Genomic DNA, 19,145 nt, shown 5'->3' on the forward strand with positions numbered 1-19,145 from the left:
CTCGCATTCCTCATGAATAGACTACTTTCACCTTTGCTATCTCTGGAGTTCCCTCCGGAGGTCGAGGACAAGCCAAGGTGCACACGGTAAACGGAGAGGAAGCATCATCCCTGATGCTGAAACATGACTGACTCTCCTTTACAACAGTGGTTCTCAACCTGTGGGTCGGGACCCCTTTGGGGGTTGCCCGATTCATAACAGTAGCAAAATGACAGTGATGAAGTAGGAACAAAAATAATTTCATGGTTGGGGAGTCACAACATGAGGACCTGTCTTAAAGGGTCACGGCACTAGGAAGGTGGAGAACCACTGCAAACAACACTTCGGCCAGAGGCTTTAGGATCACTGGAGGTCGGGGGACAGGGGAAATTTCTTTGAGCTTTTCCAACTGCTCAGAATGGGGTTTCTAATACTTTTTATCCCCCTGGGAAATCACTGTCGTGTTCTTCTATCAGGATTTTATCATCTGTGTGGTATGTTGAGGGTGACAAAGAGGATATACAAGTGTGAGGTTCCCAGGGCAGAGAAGGGTTTGCCTGGGTGGGGAGACTAGCAAGGTGATAATGCCAGCAAGTGGCAAGGGATGGGAACTTTCTAGGAGCCAGCAAGACTTCGGATGAGAGATTGGTAGCAAGATCCCATTTCTGGTGGACATACCAAGAGACATAGTAGTGAGGGCTAGTGAGGACAAGGAGGCGTGTGCCTACAGCTTCCAGCCAGGCAGCCGCTCTCCAGGCCAGGGAAATGATGAGCACCTGAGTATACTGAGGACTTCCCTTTGAGGACCCGCTCTGGCCACTATGCCAAAGGCCCCGGACAAAGAGGGGACCATGTAGCTGGTGGCGGGGCCCCCTGATCAGTTAAGAGCTCATTTGCCATTGCCCATCCTCTTCCAATGCCCCTGCTTTAGACTCCACGTCGGAGAAGCCAGCATTCACTCCCTTCCAGTTTGGGCCTTCTGGGGAGCTGGTTGATAGTGCCAGTAGGATTTCCTGGAGGCTTTACTCAATCAGCAAACTGAATCATTAGATCCAATGAAGACCTAAGAATAGCACCTTGGACAAAAGAATGGATGTAGTAGTCTGGGCAGCTACTGAGGCTGCCTCTAGGCCTACAGTTTCACAAGCCATGGCTCTAGCAGAGAAGAAGCCAAGCTGAGCATCAGTACAATGTGCAGCTAAGTTAACTGCCCCAGGAGACCCATTTCCAAACTAGTGAATTGGCGATCTGACCTCGGGAGGATTGAGCTCCACAATGAAATGACAGGAAAGGAGAACTTACCTGGAGACACAGCGGACTCATACGAACTTCTGTCCTTGCGACTCATCTTGAAAGCCTGGAGGTCCTTCTCCCTGTACGTCCCAAAGCCTTCGTAGGGCCTCCTTTTACTCCCGCTCACCTCGCCGTCCCACTTGTCACTGGCAGGGTTCATCTCACCGAACACGTCCAGGCTCTCTGATCTTGTGCTGCCACCATCCCCGCTGCCACCCGAGTAGCGCTTTGGGCAGGAGTCCGCAGGCTCACCGATCAAGTCACCTTTGTCCTTGGCCTGCGTCCAATGCTGGGCATCCGAGAGGGACAGCGTGGACAGGGTGTCCACCTCGAAGTTGCTTTTAGCAGTTTTGTGGCTGGCTTCACTGTGCTGGTACTTCTGTTTCTCTTTATGCTTGGTCTTCTCGCTCACCAGCGGGAGCTCTTTGTCCGCCCCGCTCAGCCTCTCGCTCAGGAGGTGGCTGGAGAAGCCCGTGGCTTTGCCTGTGAACAGACCGCTCAGGTTGTCGTGCGGACCCAGGAGCCGGTCTTCCTTGTGCTTATGCTTGTGTTTGTGTTTCCTCTTGTGGAGCCGACCGCCAGACAGCCCGGCGCTGCCCACCTTGGGCGGGTTCAGGGACGTCTGCATGTCCCCGAGGCCCATGCCCACAGGCCCCTGCAGGTGGACTCCATGCTTTGCTTTATGTTTCGCCGTGCCAGACATCTTCAGGTGGGAGCCCGTGTGGAACTGCGGCGGCGGCACCGTGGGTCTCATGAACGGGGAAGCCGCCCCCAGCGTATGCGACAGGTAGAGAGGAGCTGGGTACTGACCATAGTAACCGAGGTTCATCATAGGCAATGATGTGTAAGGCATTCCGTAGGGTGCATAGTAACTTCCACTGGGAATAGGGTAGCTGAACCCCTGTAAAAAAGGCACCTTTGTCATGGTGTCATTGGTTTTCGCGGGCCTACCACGCTTCTTCTTGGACTTCAAATCCGACGTCCTGCGAAGGTAGAGCAACGGGTCGTACTGGATGTATGGCACCGGGTAGTAGTGATCGAAGTTGATCCGGAAAATGCTGGGGTACGGGTTCTCATGGTAGAAGGTGTAGCTCCGGTGGGAGATCCGGAACACCTGGAACTTGCTGATGAGCTCCTCCAGGTCGGCCAGGAGCTGCAGGTCATCGCGCTTCTGCAGGCTTTTCCGCTTCCTTTTGTGCTTTGGCTTCTTGAGGCTCTCGTGGGCCAGGAAGTTGTCCACGATGAGATGCTTCTGCCGGTGGCCATGCCGGGTTTTTGTGCTGGTGTCGGACGGGACGGCCTCCGGGCTGTCCAGGGCGCAGAAGTCAAAAGAGTACCGCCTCCGGGATTCGGAGCTCTTCTCCGCTTGGTCGGACGTGCTGTTGTTGTCCGTCCCGATGCCGCTGTCGCTCGGGATGGTCTCCTCGCTGTGCGACTCGCTCACGGGGGACAGCGTGATTTCCTTGAGGGACCCCAGCTCGCACAGGTGCGACGGCGAGTTGGCCATCAGCCGGGGCGGGGACAGCTTCCAGGTTCCGCTGTGAATTCCCTTTTGCGTTTTGGTTGGAAGAGCACTGATGGGCTGGAGATTTGGCATAGTTTTCAACTCAGAAAAATTGGTTTCGGTGCTGGCGGGGCTCAAGTTGCCATTGGACCCACCCAACTGGGCTGCGAGTGGGTGCATGGCTGCTGGTGAAGACGCCACGAGGGACTGAAAGTTGGAAGGCACGGCTGGGACATCCAGCTGGCTGGAGATAGGCCTCGGGTGCTTGATGGCTGTTTTGGGTTCCTCCGATGGGGGTGGCAGCTCTGCCCTGGGCTTCCTGCCTCTCTTCTTGCCAATGTAGATGGTTCCTCTCTTACTGACGTTAATCTGCTTTCCCAGTTTGCTCTCGATCGCCGCCGCCCCCGCCGGACTGGTCTCAGGGGGCGTTTTGGCCTTCAGAGCTATGTTGCTGGAGCAGGACAAGATCTGGTTCAAGATATTTTTTCTCTTGAGGGACTTCATCTTATTGATCGTCTTGATGGTCTTCTTATCCAACACACCCAGCTTTCCAACCTTCTTGTGGAATTTCATTTCACTCATGGGCTTGTCCTCTCCGGGCACTAGTTGGGCCAACTTAGCTAAATTACGTCGTCTTTTTCTTTTCTTGGTGCCAGGAAACTCCCGGCTGATGGGACTCACAGGGCTCGTGGACGTGCCCTCGTGAATTGTCTCCACGGTGAGCAAAGGCTGCTTCTTCGGTCGTCCCCTTTTCTTCTTGATCGGCGTGATCACAGTCAGACTGTCTGTGTTGGTGTACAGAGGGCTGGATGGGGTGATGGGGTAGGCAGACGGGGGTTCCACCATCAGCTTGTCCGAGGTGACCATGACAGCCTCCCGGAGCATACTGGTGGCCTTGGGTTTGCTGCATGTCCACCTCCGTTTTGCAGCAAATTTGGGGTGCTGCATTTCTGGCAGCTTCCTCGAGGGAGAGAGATCTGTGCACAAGACCATGGGCGGCTTCTTCTGCTTGGGCAAACCGCCCGAGACCACCCCTTTCTCGGCATTTGCACCAGTCTCCAGGCCCAGTGCAGCAGGAGACTCACTCTCGATCACTTTGCTCAACTTTGGGATGCGAGCATCTTTCTTACTGCCCTCGGGACTGGACAGGATCCTGCTAACGACATCACTGCTGATGGACATTCCAGAAACCAGGGCTTTCTCGGGGATCATCTTTTCGACCACTGCTTTGATGGACTGTCTCTTTTTCTTCTTATGGCTGGCTGGGTCTAACGAGGGGGCCTTGATGGGAATGGTAATGCGGACATGACTGGACTCACTCTCAGGATTGCTGACAGAACTCATGCTCTGCCGCGCTGGTGATGCCTCTTGGGCATGATTGGTCGGGAAGCCTTCCCTCTTCCCCTCAGTGGTGTCAAGTGCTTTCTGACCATTCTTGACCCAGTCTAGGTCTGTGGTTGGTAGCATCTGACTCAACACGTCTTTCTTGCTGGACTTTTTCTTGCTGCTGAGAGTAGGTGGTTCTGGGGGTTCTTTTGTCCCTCCTCCATCGGGGTCCCCCAAGGGCTGATGCCCGCTGCACTCTGCAGAGCTGCTGGGTGGGGCTGGTGAGCTGTGGCTGCCTGGCGATGGAACAGCACCTCCTAAAAGCAGCTCTTTGCCACTGCTGGACAGCTGGCTCCACGTGCTCCCTGCGCTGCCTTTCTTCCCCTGGGACTTTGCAAAGGAAGTCACAGGCTCAAGAGCTGGGATCTTGCTGGTGCTTGGAGGTTCTCGGCCCGAGTCTGAACCGATGAAGCAATTCTGACTGCCAGGTCCACTGTCGGAGGTGGGGGACCAGTCCAAATGGTTCTGGCTGCTGCTTTTTTGCTGGTGCTTTGGTTTTAAGGTGTCACCGGTGAAGTCCTGTGGGAGGCCTGGGTCATAATGGAGAGCCGAGTGTTTCTGTGACCGCTCATAAGCCTATGGGGGAGGGAGAGAAAGAGACACACACATGAGCGAAGTGGAGCTATTTGCAAGTGAAGCGCCCACAGGGTTAGTTCTTTGGAAGTTACAAACACATAGCTGCATTGTCAGCTTGCTTCTGCGCCCAAGTGCTTTACAGGGGTTTTCTCAATTGTAGTGGTTAAGAAAAAAAAAAGGTACTACTTTTAAACATGCATACCGAAGCTTTAATCTCTCTCTCTCTTGCTTTAATAAACAAGACATATCCTGAAGTAATACACTTTCAGAATCAGGAGGAAGGACACCTCTTGTGTGATCAATGAGGAGGCTGAGGCCTGTGGAGCACAGAGTCCTGCACAGGGGAGAGGAGCCAAGGAGAGACCCCAGATTTCCCAAGTCCCAATGTTCTTTTGCGGTCCGCAAGGTGCCTCTTTTTTCTGTCCCGCTTCCTCCCAGGCCAGTTTATTTCAACCTGCATGTTTGCTAACCATACACAAGCATCTCCTTCCATAGGAACCCCGGGGAACAACCACAATGGTACACGGGGAGGGATGGAGGTGGGAAGCCAGGAGACTGCAATAGCAGCGAATCGAGAGCAGGGGTATGAAGAGGAAGAAACATGGAAGACATATCCCGAGTCTGCCCCTCTTTGGTGGCTGCAGTGGGCTAGCCCCCAAAACAGATCTATGCATCTCTCAAGACCAAACAAACTCTGCCTTCAGTAGATTGCGACTCACAGCAACCCTATAGGACAGCATAGAACTGTCCCTGTGAATTCCCAAGACTGTCAGTCTTTGCAGGAGTGAAAAGTCTTATCCTTCTCCTTTGGAGCGACTGGGGGTTTTGAACTACTGACCTTGCAGCTAGCAGCCCAACGTGTAACCCACTGTACCACCAGGGCTCCTAGGAGGTATTTATTGCTCTCATGAGGCAATGCTTTAATGTTCTCAAAAGGTCCCTGTGTTTACTGGGAAAAACTGGAAGGATAAAAGGTCATTGTCATTTGAGATCACTGCTCTCTGAACATCATTAGCAGTGCCCTCCCTACACTGACTCCAAAGGAATGCCTTCACACTTCAGCATCTGCCTTAGGACTGAGTCTGCAGTGAGGAGCACTGGAGCCTGGTGCTCAGGGCACTACATAGTCTATAAAACCATAAAGAGTACAGAGAGGTGAACACACCTTGCTGGGGTAATAAAACTATTTTTGATATAGATATACTCACATTGTTCCTGATGGATTTTAAGCTATGCTCTTAGTTCAAAGAGATATTCCTTATATACTTATGGAAAGTCCACCTTTAAAGAGAATGCAACAAGCTTGCTAAAGGGGAAAAATTACTCAAGAAAGCTTTCGATAATATCCCTAATGCATTTCAGAAATTTTAATCTGTAATATTTTACCTATTTGTCTGTGTATATGTCTACCTATTTATTGATTTACCTGCTTATCAATCTATTTATCTACCCATCGATGTAATCTAGCTAGGCATCATCTGGCATCTCTCTGTCTCTCTACCTGCCTGTTTGCCCATCCTTCTTTCCATCCATCCATCTGTCCTTCCACCTAACCACCCATCCACCCATCCATTTTTCTCTGTCTATGTGTCACTGAGACTACAGAATTATTCTAGATCAAAAAACATATTTTACACTCCTTGATAAGTCAAATGTAGAAGGTAGAAAGCACTGCGGGTAGAATTCAATGTAGTTCTGCTACCAGGGTTTCCTGGATTCCCTGGGGTTATTTTCTGTTTCTCTAACTCCTTGTGAAATCCTGTTTACCTTTCCAACAATAGACTCGGTTGTTGTTAAGTATTGCACTATAGCTTTCTCAAGTTAAATCAATAAATCTCCAGAAGAAATTTTTAAGAAAAAAACGTTTTGTCTAAGTTTCCTTTATGTTACAATTTAGAGTAGGGGCACCCCCCTGTTATTATAATGTGAAAAACGAGTCTTGCCACTTGAGTTTGTTTAACAGACATTTTTTTTCTGGGTATATAGGTTGCTATTCCATATCGGGAGCAAAAATTCAGAACTTTTAGTCGGCCTTGATATTGTTGAGATTACTAAATGTTGCTCCAGTATCTTTGATGAATCAGGGCTTTGTTAATGTTGTCATTAGTTTGTGGACTTTAATTGGCAGTGTACTTCTGCTCACAGAGTAACAGGCCTGGAAGGGGGCTTGGAGACTAACTATCTACTGCCACATTCAGACTCATAATGACCCTAAAGGGCAGAGTGAGATTGCCCCAGCGGGGTTCCATGGCTGTAATCTTTATAGAAGCCATAACTACCACGGGGTTTTCCTGCAGAGCCACTGGGTGGACTGGAACCACCGACTGATCGGTTAGCAACTGAGCATTAGGATTTAGTACTCACACTAGGACATTTTTGGAAAGTTCTACTGTATTAAAATTGCAGTTGGACAGAAGGTAGTGTCGATTGTTCTGAACCCGGACGAAACAGGATCTGTCGTCCCATTTGATATTGTTGAGTTAGCTTTGATTAGCTAACACTAATAACACTACCTATAACGGAGCCACACACTACCCGAATCTGTTCTCTGCCCACAACCAATGCCATGGTTGAAAAGCCCATTGTTGCAGCCACTGTGTTGCTCCATCCTATTGCGGCTCTTCTTCCTTTTTTGCAGACCATCCATTTTACCACACATGAATGAGGTCCTTCTCCAGGTACGGGTCCTTCCTGATAACGTGTCTAAAGTACATGAGACCAGGCTTCACCAGTCATGCTTCTAAGCAGCATGCTGACTGTATGCTTTTCTAGACAGGTTTGCTCACACTTTGGGTCGTCCACACTACAGCCAATATTCTTCGCCAACATCATAATTCGAAGGCATCGGTTCCTCTTGGGGCTTTAGTATTCATTGCCCAGCTTTCCCACACATATGAGGCAACTGAAGCACATGGATTGTGTAAAGCATGCTTTAGTCCCCGAAGTGACAGCAATCCCTTTAATCTCTCTAGCTTTCCAGCTCTGGAAACCGACGTCACAAAGGATCTTCAGGCTAAAGCCAGAGTTGAAGTCTTGGTCTTTGGCTTTGGCAAGGTTTTCTCTAGTGTTTTCTCTTATTGTTGGTGCCTGGTGTTCATGGTCTCCTATCAGCTCTGTGCCACAGAGCAGGCACCCTACAGATTCGGACTACACGCCCCTCGCCAGCTTTCTCAAAGCACCTCTCTCCTCTCGGTTGTCTTTATCAGATTTCACTTCAAATCTGATTTCTGTGCTAATCACATTATTGCCTGTCTCCCCTTCTAACCTGTGTACAACGAGATGGAGGCACCATGTCTAACACCAGGCACACAGTAGGTACTTCCTCATCACTTATTGAGTGAATTAAAAGACACACAATTTACTACGGGGATTTCCTTTTATCATTAGCGAGATGAACGACCTGTGTATTGCAACACATTCTCTGCAGACTCAGTCACTGGTCCAGCCTCATTTCTTATGCCAACCCTTCCGCGCATGCCCTTATCTTCCACAGGGATCTATCACAGCCCTGATAATCCTATGTGACATTTATCTGTGTTTTGCTTCTGCCTACCTCTCCTAGACTATAAGTACTTTGAGGTCAGATACTGTCGTATTAATCTTCTTAATCCCAGTGCCTACCGCAAACCCAAATACCCATTAAGTTCTCAGTAAACATTTGTAGCATGAATGAATGAACAAATACAAGCATGGATCACGGGCCTATTGTGATGGCGAGACGCGTGGCTGCCTACCCAAGACAACACGCCACCCATCTTTTGCTTGATGATGACTCATAAGGAAATGGGGGCGCTTCAATGCATTCGGTGTCCACTAGGGAAAAAAATCCTGGTTTTGTCTTCAGCTGCTAAGGGGAAAGGTTGGTGGTTTGAACCCACAAGGCAGTCTGTGGGAGAGCGACATGGCAGTTTGCTTATTCCATGGAACAGTCATTGAAACCCCAGGGGGCTGTGGCACTCTGTCCTCCAGGACCCTGAGACAATGAGGTTTGGCTTTTAATCCCTTAAGGCTTAAGGTGCTTGCTTATAAGGGAGCTCCTCCTCCCATACAATGTGTATGATGCGTTCTCCCCAGCTCCAGTTAGACTTGCCTAGTAAATCTGCCTTTGGAGAAACCATGGCACTGCAGGGGCAGCTTTCACTCTGGCCAGCGAAAAGTGGGGCCTGCTCACTTACACCCAAGTCCAAGCAGCTGAAAGTCACATAGTTCAGCAGGCCAGCCCCTGATGCCTGCATCTGGATCACTGCCTGGTCTTATTGTTGCCCGCAATTCAGCTGCCATTTGCCCTGCTGGGAGAGCACTCAGTGCAAGGGCAGGGAGGACAAAAGGGAAGCACAACAAAGGATCAGGAGTAATGGGGGGAAATGGTGCTTTAGAGCCTCCACTCAGAAGGGCCCCAGAGCAGGGGCAGAGCACCAAACTGCAGCTCTTTCACAGGGGTCCCCTAAGAAGGCTCTCCTCCAGGCTGCGCTGACAGCTCTATTCCGTTGCATTTCGAGAAATCCCATTTCTTCATCTGTCAGCCATGACATATTCTATACACAGAGGTGAGGCTGTCCGTTCCAATATGTCCTTTGCTGAGAACGGAGCACTTGCTCCATAGAGAAAGCGACGGACATTGCCAAAACAAAGCTCTCCACTGGCGCAGGACAGGAAAGAGGTGGACATGTTATTCCAACCCTCTTCCGCATGGAATAACGGCTCGGGATACAATTCTGTCCAAGTGCTTGACTTCGAGCGGAGGCAGCACATGTCTTCTGTTCCTTTTATAGAGTTCTTTTGGGGGAAGAGCAGACTCTTTGAGCTTTTCTCAGCCCTCAGTAGGGTGGTCTCCTACCAGTGCTGATGAAAAGTGAGACAGAACTCAGTAATAACACCCCCACGGAGGGACATGTCTGTGGGTGACTTCATTCCAAACTAAACGACACGATCGTGAGGTTGGCACAGGGCCTGGCAATGCTTCCTTTCGCCATCAAGGACAACACAAGTTCTTCAGCGCGGCCCTGGACAGCCTCCCCTGTCACCCAGCTCCCACAAGTAGACTGGCTATAGGATTCACAGTCATTTTAAAGGGGACTTCATGTTTGTAAGAGAAGCGCTCTCCAGGTCCCGTGACAGAGGGCCCAAGCTTGGTCAGGGGACTAGGCCTGGGAAAACACAGGTGAGATCTGCTCCACAAAAGCGGTCTTGATGGCAGCAAACTCAGCTACAAAAGGAAAATGTCTTCTGTAAAGCAGATGATGAGCTCCCTCTCAAAACCAGTGCGTACGTTAGATCAGTGTCAATATTGCATGTCAGAACTGAAGACTTTGATTTGTAATGAAACGAATGGAAGGCCACTATTTTAAAACTTCAAAATCCACAAACATGGCAAGAAAACCATCAACCTGTCTTCAGCTTACCTAAAGCAAGAGGTGCTTCCGTGAGAGAACATGGGGATTTGGGTGAGGTAAAAATAATCCAAAATACCCCAGATTAAGCATGGCTTTATAGGAACTAAAAACGAGTCCTTTGGGCTGGTCCGTGCTCTTTTCTGCTGCCACCAAGAATTTTAAAGTTTATTGGTTGTGAAGTAGTTCAGTTGTCATCAACACCAAAATATCCCTAGGTGTCGGGGACGGACGGGAACTTTTTCTCTTACGGAGGTTATTGCGGTTCCTCACAGGGGCATCCTGGATCCCTGCAGCCAAATCACATAAGGTTATCAATACAGATTCCGGGGCCACTCTCCAGATAAACTAGTCCATAACCTCACAGGACAGGGCCAGGAATAGCCATTTTACTTTGCTAACCACATAATTCTTAAGTAGATTACAGTTTGCTGTTGATTTGCATAACCGCATGTGGCAAGACAGAACTGCCCTAGAAGGTTTTGCTCCAGAATTCCAAAGATATAGAGGCTGTGCCTTTTAATGGAGTCCCATATCATTCGTAGGCTTTCTTCGGATTCCGTAGCTTTTCCTGTTGATTCTCTTGCCAGTTGTATTGGAAAGAATTGTCTTCGGGCTCAATAATTCAGATATCCTCTTCTTTGATTCTATTACTCTGTTCTTTTACTGTGTTTTCTATTTCTGCTATCTTATTACTTAGCTTCTGCAGTTCTATTTGGTGTAGGGTTTCCTGTTGTTCACTGATAGGGTTTCCTTTTTAATTATTATTATTTTATATATAAATAATTTTATTGGGAGCTTTTACAGCTCTTATAACAATCCATACATAAATTGTACACATGTCGCCTCATCATTTCCAAAACATTTTCTTTCACTGATGAGGCTTTCTATGTGTTCTTTACAAGAGTAGATCTCAAGGTCTTTCCGACAAAGTCTCTGAATGAGTTTGAACCACCAACCTCTGGGTGAGCAGCCAAGCACTGACCTGCAGTGCCAGCATGGCTTTTAACATCACAGCTTAGAAACCCACTAGACTCGACCTGAAAACACTGCTAAAGGTCAACAAACAGACCTGGGACTGTTTATAGGTCTCTCTCTTTTTTTTTGCTATTGCTTTGTTTGTTTTTTTTTTTTGTTGTTGCTGTGTTGCTTTGTTTCTGTCTTTTTTTTTTTTTTTTTGCTTATTATTGTCTCTGCATGTCTATCTAGATAAGATAGGTGGGGTAAACAATGTAATGGAGAGGAGAAAACAACAGGACTGATGGTTCCAGTGGGGCACAAGAGGGGGATGCGAGGGAAAGGAAGTGGGGTGTCAACCAACCCAGGGACAAGGGAACAAGTGAGCTAAAATAGATGGTGAGGAGGGCATAGGATGCTTGGTAGGGCTTGATCAAGGGCAATGTAGCCAAGATGAATTACCAAAACCAAATTAAGGCCGAGCATGATAGTGGGACAAGAGGAAAGTAAAAGGAAAGTGAGGAAAGAAGTAGGAGGAAAAGGGCATTTATAGAGGTCTAAATACAGGCACGTACATATGTAAATATATTTATATATAACCATAGGGAAATAGATTTATGTGCATATATTTATATGTTAAGTATTAAGGTAGCAGATGGACATTGGGCCTCTACTCAAGCACTCCCTCAACACAAGAACACTTTGTTCTTATAAGCTGGCATTCCATGCTGCTCACCTTCCTAAAACCATCACTGAAGACAAAGTGGTGCATAAGCAAATATGAAGAGAGTTTATGGTGGCTGACTATCAAATGATATAGCATCTGGAGTCTTAAAAGTTTGAAGATAAACAAGTACCCATATAGCTCAGAAGCAATGAAGTCCACATAGAAGCAAAGCAGCCTGTGTGATCATGAGGTGTCAATTGGATCAGGTATCAGGCATCAAAGACCCAGAACAAAAAATCGTATCAATGTGAATGACGGGGAATACAGAGTAGAGACGCAAAGCCTATCTGTACACAATTGGACATTCCTTTACAGAGGGGAGTAACAAGGAAGAGACAAGCCAGTCAGGGTGCAATATAGCAGGGACGAAACACACAACTTTCCTCTAGTTCTTTGATGTGTCCTCCCGCTGTCCCCCACCCCCACTCTCATGGCCTCAGTTCTAACTTACAAATCCAGCTACACCAGAGCATGTACACTGGTACAGATAGGAGTTGGAAACACAGGGAATCTAGGACAGATAAACCCCTCTGGACCAATAATGAGAGTAGCAATGCCAGGAGGATAAGGGGAAGGTGGGGGAAGGAAGGGGGAACCGATTGCAATGATCTACATATAACCCTGGGGGACGGACAACAGAAAAGTGGGTGAAGGTAGACATTGGTCAGTGTAAGACATGAAAAAAATTATAAATTATCAAGGGTTCATGAGGGAGGAAGGGTAGGAGAGAGAGGGGAAAAATTAGGAGCTGATACTAAGGACTCAAGTAGAAAGAATATGTTTTGAGAATAATGATGGCAACAAATGTACAAATGTGCTTAACACAATGGATGGATGGATTGTGATAAGAGTTGTATGAGCCCCCAATAAAGTGATTAAATAAATAAACCCATTAATCTAACACGTTAAGGCCACAGTCCCTCTGGAGTGGGGGTTTTCTGTGGTGGAACTGGCATACGCAGCCACTATTTGGTGGCAAATGTGCAGAAGGATTTCTCCAGAGTTGTCTCCCCCAAATATGTGCCAAACTTAGCTACTTGGGAATGACTATACACTTGGAGGTCATCAGAAGTAAGTCAGGGTCATTCTCCTTAAGAGCTATCAGCCATCTAGACCAAGCAGAAAGCACTGTTTATCCCACAATAAGTAGGGCCCACTCCCTTCTGATAGTAGTTGTTTTCCTTATAGGAGACCCCAGAGAGGTCAAGCCCACCCAAGGGTGACCAAGGTTAGCTGCCATCATGAAAGTAGGGTCCGCCCTTCTTGTCACATACATACCTCTAGTTCCTCCCCTTCTTATCATGTGTACAGCCCTAGCTCATCCCCTTCCTGTTACGCCTATGCCCATTGTACATCCCCTTTCTATGTGTATGCCTATGGTACTGCTCCTTCCTTTGACGTGTGGTTACCTGCAATTATGCCCCCCTCAAGAGATATAATGCTTAGTTAGCAATAAGCAGGGTCCTCCAGCCTCGTGCCCGGGGCTCCACCCCACCTTCCCTTGGTCCATGCTGTGCGTGGACCTGGCTGCTAAGATCATGGCCAGGAGGTGAGCACGCTACCACGAAGTGTGTTTGACTTCCATTATTTGACTCTCTCTTCTACCTCTCCTGCTCTCTATGACTTTACTATAATCTTTACTTATTATCGCTGTACAATTGCGCCCACTGGACCTGTGATGATTTGTGGGGGAACTCTCCTCTCCCCACAGATATGCAATCTGGCAACACTGAACATCTCTCTTTTGCTCTCTGAACTCTGTAACTTCCACTGTAAGAAATTCTAACCTGGCCTAAGGGGCCTGCCTGTTCCTTCGGTAGCTAACCATAAGCTACGTAAGGCCAGGCGGACGGAAGAACCAGTGGTCTTGGTGAAAAAGGCCATTGTTCCCTCATCAGAAAGGACCAGGCATGTGGGTGGCCATGCCTTCCTCCCTGGGATTTCGATTGGCTTTCTAGATCATCCAGGCCATGCCCAGAGCTCGGGGGACTCCTGGTATTCCATCTGTGGGTTGAGAATCAGGTGTTCAGACCTGAGAAAGAGCTGAATGTGGGAGACAAAAAATGCAACCGCAAACGGTCTGGTTAGATGAAAGGTTCTCACCTCTAGCTGCATGGTAGAATCATGCAAGCTGCTTTGTAAAGACTACCAGGCCTGGGACATGACTCCCTATGGCAATTATATCTGCCTGAGACAGTAGTTAGTTGTTTTCTAAAGCTCCCAGGTGACTCCAATAAGCAGACAGTGTTGAGAAACACTGGATTACAGCAAAGACGGAGGTCTGGGTTAGAGACTAGGGAGCCTCTGATGCCAGAAGATGTCCCAGCTCTGCAGTTTGCAGACATGTTGCTCCGAAGCCTCGATTTTCAAAGACCTTCTCTGAACGATAGGCACAGGATAGGAACTCTAGGCCATCTTTCTGAACCCCAGACCCCAACTCAACAGAGCAGCTAAGTTTTAGTCTATTTGACATATTGTGCTTCTGCACTCACTCAAAACTCACTGCCATTGAGTCCATGTAGATTCACAGCGATCTATAGGGCAGGGTAGAACTGCCCCTGTGAGTTTCAGAGACTGTAGAAAGCCTCGCTTTTCTCCAGAGGAGAGGCTGGTGGTTTTAAACTGTTAGACCTTGTGATTAGCAGCCAAACTCTTAACGATGACACCACCAGGCTCCCTGCATGGGGTTTGTTTTAAAAGGTGCAGGTGACATCTGTCCCTTAAATGACATTACCATGTGCATTCCTGAATACGAGCCATGCACATGCTAGCTTCCACTGACTTTTTCTACCAAAGCATCTCTCTTCAGCCAAGTTCAACCCTTCAATTGCCAATGAGAGATCTAGAAGGATGCCCTTAAGTAACCCCACTGACCCGCCGTTTCCTGGTCATCTAATTTATTGGACACAGCAAAGCTATCCGGATTCTAGAAGGACAGGACATGTCCAACTGAATACACAAAATGAACATGTCCTCGTTGCCTCTCATATAGATTTCCTCGAGAAGTCACCTACAAACATTTCAAAACTTTTAGGGGGCTGTGGATGGGACCACTTTTTGTGCTGACGGTAATAACAGCTCATACAAAGGCAGAGGCTCTTATTCTATGTTTCTTCGGGTATACACTAATCCACATAATTAAGAACAGTCAATGATTTTTATATTATTAGTTAATATCTCCAAGGAAAATGTTTTAGCAAAATGAATGAAATCTATGAAGCAATCGTGTTCAGGCATTCAGATGATAGATAACATAGAGATGAGACTCTGGAGCAGTGGTTCTCAACCTTCCCAATGCCATGACCCTTTCATACAGTTCCTCATGTTGTGGTGACCCCAACCATAAATTTTTTTCTTTTTCTTTTCTTTTTTAAACAATTTATTAGGGGCTCATACAGCTCTTATCACAGTCCATAAATATACATACATCAATTGTATAAAGCACATCTGTACAGTCTTTGCCCTAATCATTTTCTTTTTTTTTCTCCTCTTTTCTTTTTTTACATTTTATTAGGGACTCATACAACTCTTATCACAATCCATACATATACATACATCAATTGTATAAAGCACATCCATACATTCCCCGCCCCAATCATTCTCAAAGCATTTGCTCTCCACTTAAGCCCTTTGCATCAGGTCCTCTTTTTTGCCCCCCCCTCCCTGCTCCCCCCTCCCTAATGTGCCCTTGGTAATTTATACATCGTTACTTTGTCATATCTTGCCCTATCTGGAGTCTCCCTCCTCCCCCCCTTCTCTGCGGTCCCTCTCCCAGGGAGGAGGTCACATGTGGATCCTTGTAATCAGTTCCCCCTTTCCAACTCACTTGCCCTCCACTCTCCCAGCATTGCCCCTCACACCCTTGATCCTGAAGGTATCATCCACCCTGGATTCCCGTGCCTCCAGCCCTCATATGTACCAGTGTACAACCTCTGCCCTATCCAGCCCTGCAAGGTAGAATTCGGATCATGGTAGTTAGGGGGAGGAAGCATCCAGGATCTGGGGGAAGTTTTTGTTCTTCATCGGTACTACCTCGCACCCTCATTGACCCATCTCCTCTCCTGAACCCCTCTGTGAGGGGATCTCCATTGGCCGACACTTGGGCCTTGGGTCTCCACTCTGCACTTCCCCCTTCATTCAATATGATACACACACACACACACACACATATCATAAATTTTTTTCATTACTACTTCGTAACTGTAATTTTGCTACTCTTATGAATAAGGTGACCCCTGTAAAATACCCCTCAAAGGGGCCACGACCCACAGGTTGAGAACCACTGTTCTAGAGGGAAGGAAAATTCTCGGAACACTATAAGATTCCTAGTTTTCTGCCAAGGAGGGCCTTCTAAGCCAAGTGCTTAGGAGATAAGAGAAACAGACATGAGTTTGGGCACCTGAGGGGGACTAGAATTTGAGGGGCAGGTGCCTGAAAGATGGAATGACGCTAGAAACCTTTATAGGGATACCCTTACGTCTTTGGCCAATATTTAAGCTGCACATGTCCAGGGCAAAGTGTACTAGCAGAGATCAGTTAGCAGGGGGATACGTTGAATAAGGAGTCCCAATGTCACAGAGTGCTGGGCAGTACTGGATTTCACACCAGCCAGAATGATGGGGCTTTAATGAATATCGCCGGCATCTAGATGAGCTCACAGGAAGGGGACTCCTTAATGGTAGGGTTACTCTAGTCTTAAAATAAAAGCAACCCTAGTCTCTCCCTAGCAAGGTAGGATGAATTCTTAATAGAATTCTTAAGAGACCAGGAAGATGATCCACCAGTAAATTATCTGCTTACCAGAACAAAAGTCAACACCCTTGATCAGAAATCAAATTCAGACTCTATAATATGAAACCAAACTCACTGACATTGAGTCAAGTCCAACTCATAGCGAGCTTACGGGGACAGAGTAGAACTGCTCCTTCAGGTTTCCTACAATTGGAATCTTTATGAAGGCAGGCAGCTTTCCAAGGCTCACAGCGGCAACCCACCAGCCGCTCTGGGGGAGAAAGACACTATATATAACACCTATAATATCCAAGACACAGTGAAAAATTACTAGACAAATGAAGATGCCAATAAATGTGATCCAACATTAAGAGAACAGACACAGAGTCCAAGATTTACAGCAAATATATTTAAGTATTTAAAGGAAAATATATTTAAGTAAACAAGTATATCAAATATGTAAAGGAAAAGATAGACATATTTAATGACCATATGGGAAATTCCATAATAGCTATGGAAACAATACAAAAAATACACATACAAATGAAAAAAATCTACCTAGTAGACTTAATAGCTTATTGGACATTGCAGAAAAGAAGTCCAGTAAGCAGAGGAGAGCAGTGTGTAGAAATCCATGTATCTAAAAAGTTCAGGGCATCTCAAGCAAAATGAACACACAGGAAAAGGCACATCTGCAAAATCATTGAGGAAGACTGAAGAGAAATAGCACATGTTAAAAGCAGTCAGAGAAATGAGACATGATCTACAGGGGAACCGCGACCAAGAAATGTGCAACTTCTCATCAATCACATGGAAGCCTGAAGCCGATGAGAAAACAAGTTTAAAGTACTGAGATTTAAGTTTCTATATCTAGTGGAAAATATACTTAAAATACAAAGGCAAAACAGAGATCTTTTCAAATAAACAAAAACAGTGGGAAATCATCAGTGGCCAAGGCGAGTCACCAAAAAAAGAAAAGAAGAAACCCTTTAGGCTACAGATAAATGATCCCAGATGAATACTTACATCTACATATATGAATGAAGAGCGATGGTAATGGTAACTATGTGGGCAGATGTAAAACATTATTTTTACTCTTAAGATCTTTAAAAGACAAACTATGTGCTTAAAGCAAAACTAATAATGCATCCTGGAACTTTCTTCCATTTGTTGCGGTAAAATGTATGAATGCGTGATAATAAAACAAAACATAACTGAAGATGTATTGAAGTATATGTTTATAAGGTTGCATACGAAGGAATAAAAGGCTAGTCCAAGGTGGACTGCGAGACTTTAGGGGTAGATACTCTAATACCTAGAGAAACCACTTAACAAAAAACAGGAACATGAAAAAAAAGTTCAATTAATGGAAAGGAGGAAACACAAGACTCAATCCAACAACATCAGTATAAAATCACTACAAAGGAAAATAAGCATGGAGATGGTCGCAAACCCCACCCACCACTATAGAGGCCTTCCTGACTTAGCACGAAAATCTGCCTCTTTGGGTTTCTGAGGTGACAAATCTTTATGGGAGCAGACACGCTTCATCTTTCTTCCTTTGAGTGGCTGGTGGATTTGAACTGCTGACCTTGTGGTTTAGTAGACGAATACATAACCCAGGGCTCGGACTATGGACAGAATAAGACCAAACTACACAGCTATTGATAGAAAATAACACTTCATATATAAAGACATAGCTTAAAAACCTGAAGAAGGAAAAAAAAGACGATGTAATCCCTAAATATAAGAAAGCATGAGTGGCTAAATTTTATAAGGTGAAAATGAATTTCAGCATTAGGAGTATTAAAGATACATTTCTATATGAGTCAATTTTTTAAGAGGATGCACGAATTCTAAATGTGTTTTAACAACCTAATGGCTTCAAATACATGAAACAAAAGATAACAGTAGGAAAGGAAAAAAGATAGACAAATGTAAAATCAAATCATTTAAAAGACACTCAGTCATTCAGGAGCCCTGGTAGTGTACAGATTAATTACTGGGTTGCTGTGATGATGTAGTGAAGTACTTGGTATGCTCTTCTAGCCATAATCCTTGTAACACCCACCAAGCAATAGGGTGGGCCCATGCAAATGAGATACAGTACTTTAAGGTATATGCAAATGAGGGGTAGGGTACTTTAAGCTGGGGGTTGGGATATTTTGCCATCCTGTTGGGTTAAATGGTCCATCATAGAAGCAGAAAGGAAGGACTCGTCACTATCAGAAGAGGAGCGATTGGAGGTGTGGCATGTCCATGCACAGAGCAGGAAAGCAGTGACACCAGAGGCGGCAGAGGAGTAGCGGCTACAGGGCCTGAGTCAACGCATGAGGCAGAATGGTGGGCTTCTAGGTCCAGGGTTCCAGTGCCTTTGGGCAGGAGCTTCACTTGCAAAATATGTAGCCTGACTCCAGGCACTGAATCACAGGGGTTGGCTCTACTGGCCCTCAGGGCTGGAGTTGAGCGCTTCGCAGCTGAGGTTGATGGTGAAGCGGGAGTGTACTTGGAGTTGTTTTGTTTTGTTTTGCACATTGCCCAAGCAGGGAAGAGGCCTCGAGGTTGTGTGTGGCTAAGAGGCTGAGGACTGGAAGTAGCACAC

General features: G+C 46.7%; 1 protein-coding gene across 2 annotated transcripts in view; it reads right to left on the reverse strand.

Moving 5' to 3' along the window:
• The window catches only part of SETBP1 (SET binding protein 1), a 426,061-nt gene that overhangs the window by 120,569 nt on the left and 286,347 nt on the right, over positions 1 to 19,145 (reverse strand). For both annotated transcript variants that reach the window (XM_075533043.1, XM_075533044.1), the window contains exon 4: positions 1,282 to 4,738. In XM_075533043.1, the coding sequence (XP_075389158.1) occupies positions 1,282 to 4,738 (3,457 nt within the window). The remainder of the gene's footprint in view (positions 1 to 1,281; positions 4,739 to 19,145) is intronic.

This window comes from Tenrec ecaudatus, chromosome 15, assembly GCF_050624435.1.
Source record: "Tenrec ecaudatus isolate mTenEca1 chromosome 15, mTenEca1.hap1, whole genome shotgun sequence".
In the NCBI taxonomy this organism is placed as follows: domain Eukaryota; kingdom Metazoa; phylum Chordata; class Mammalia; order Afrosoricida; family Tenrecidae; genus Tenrec; species Tenrec ecaudatus.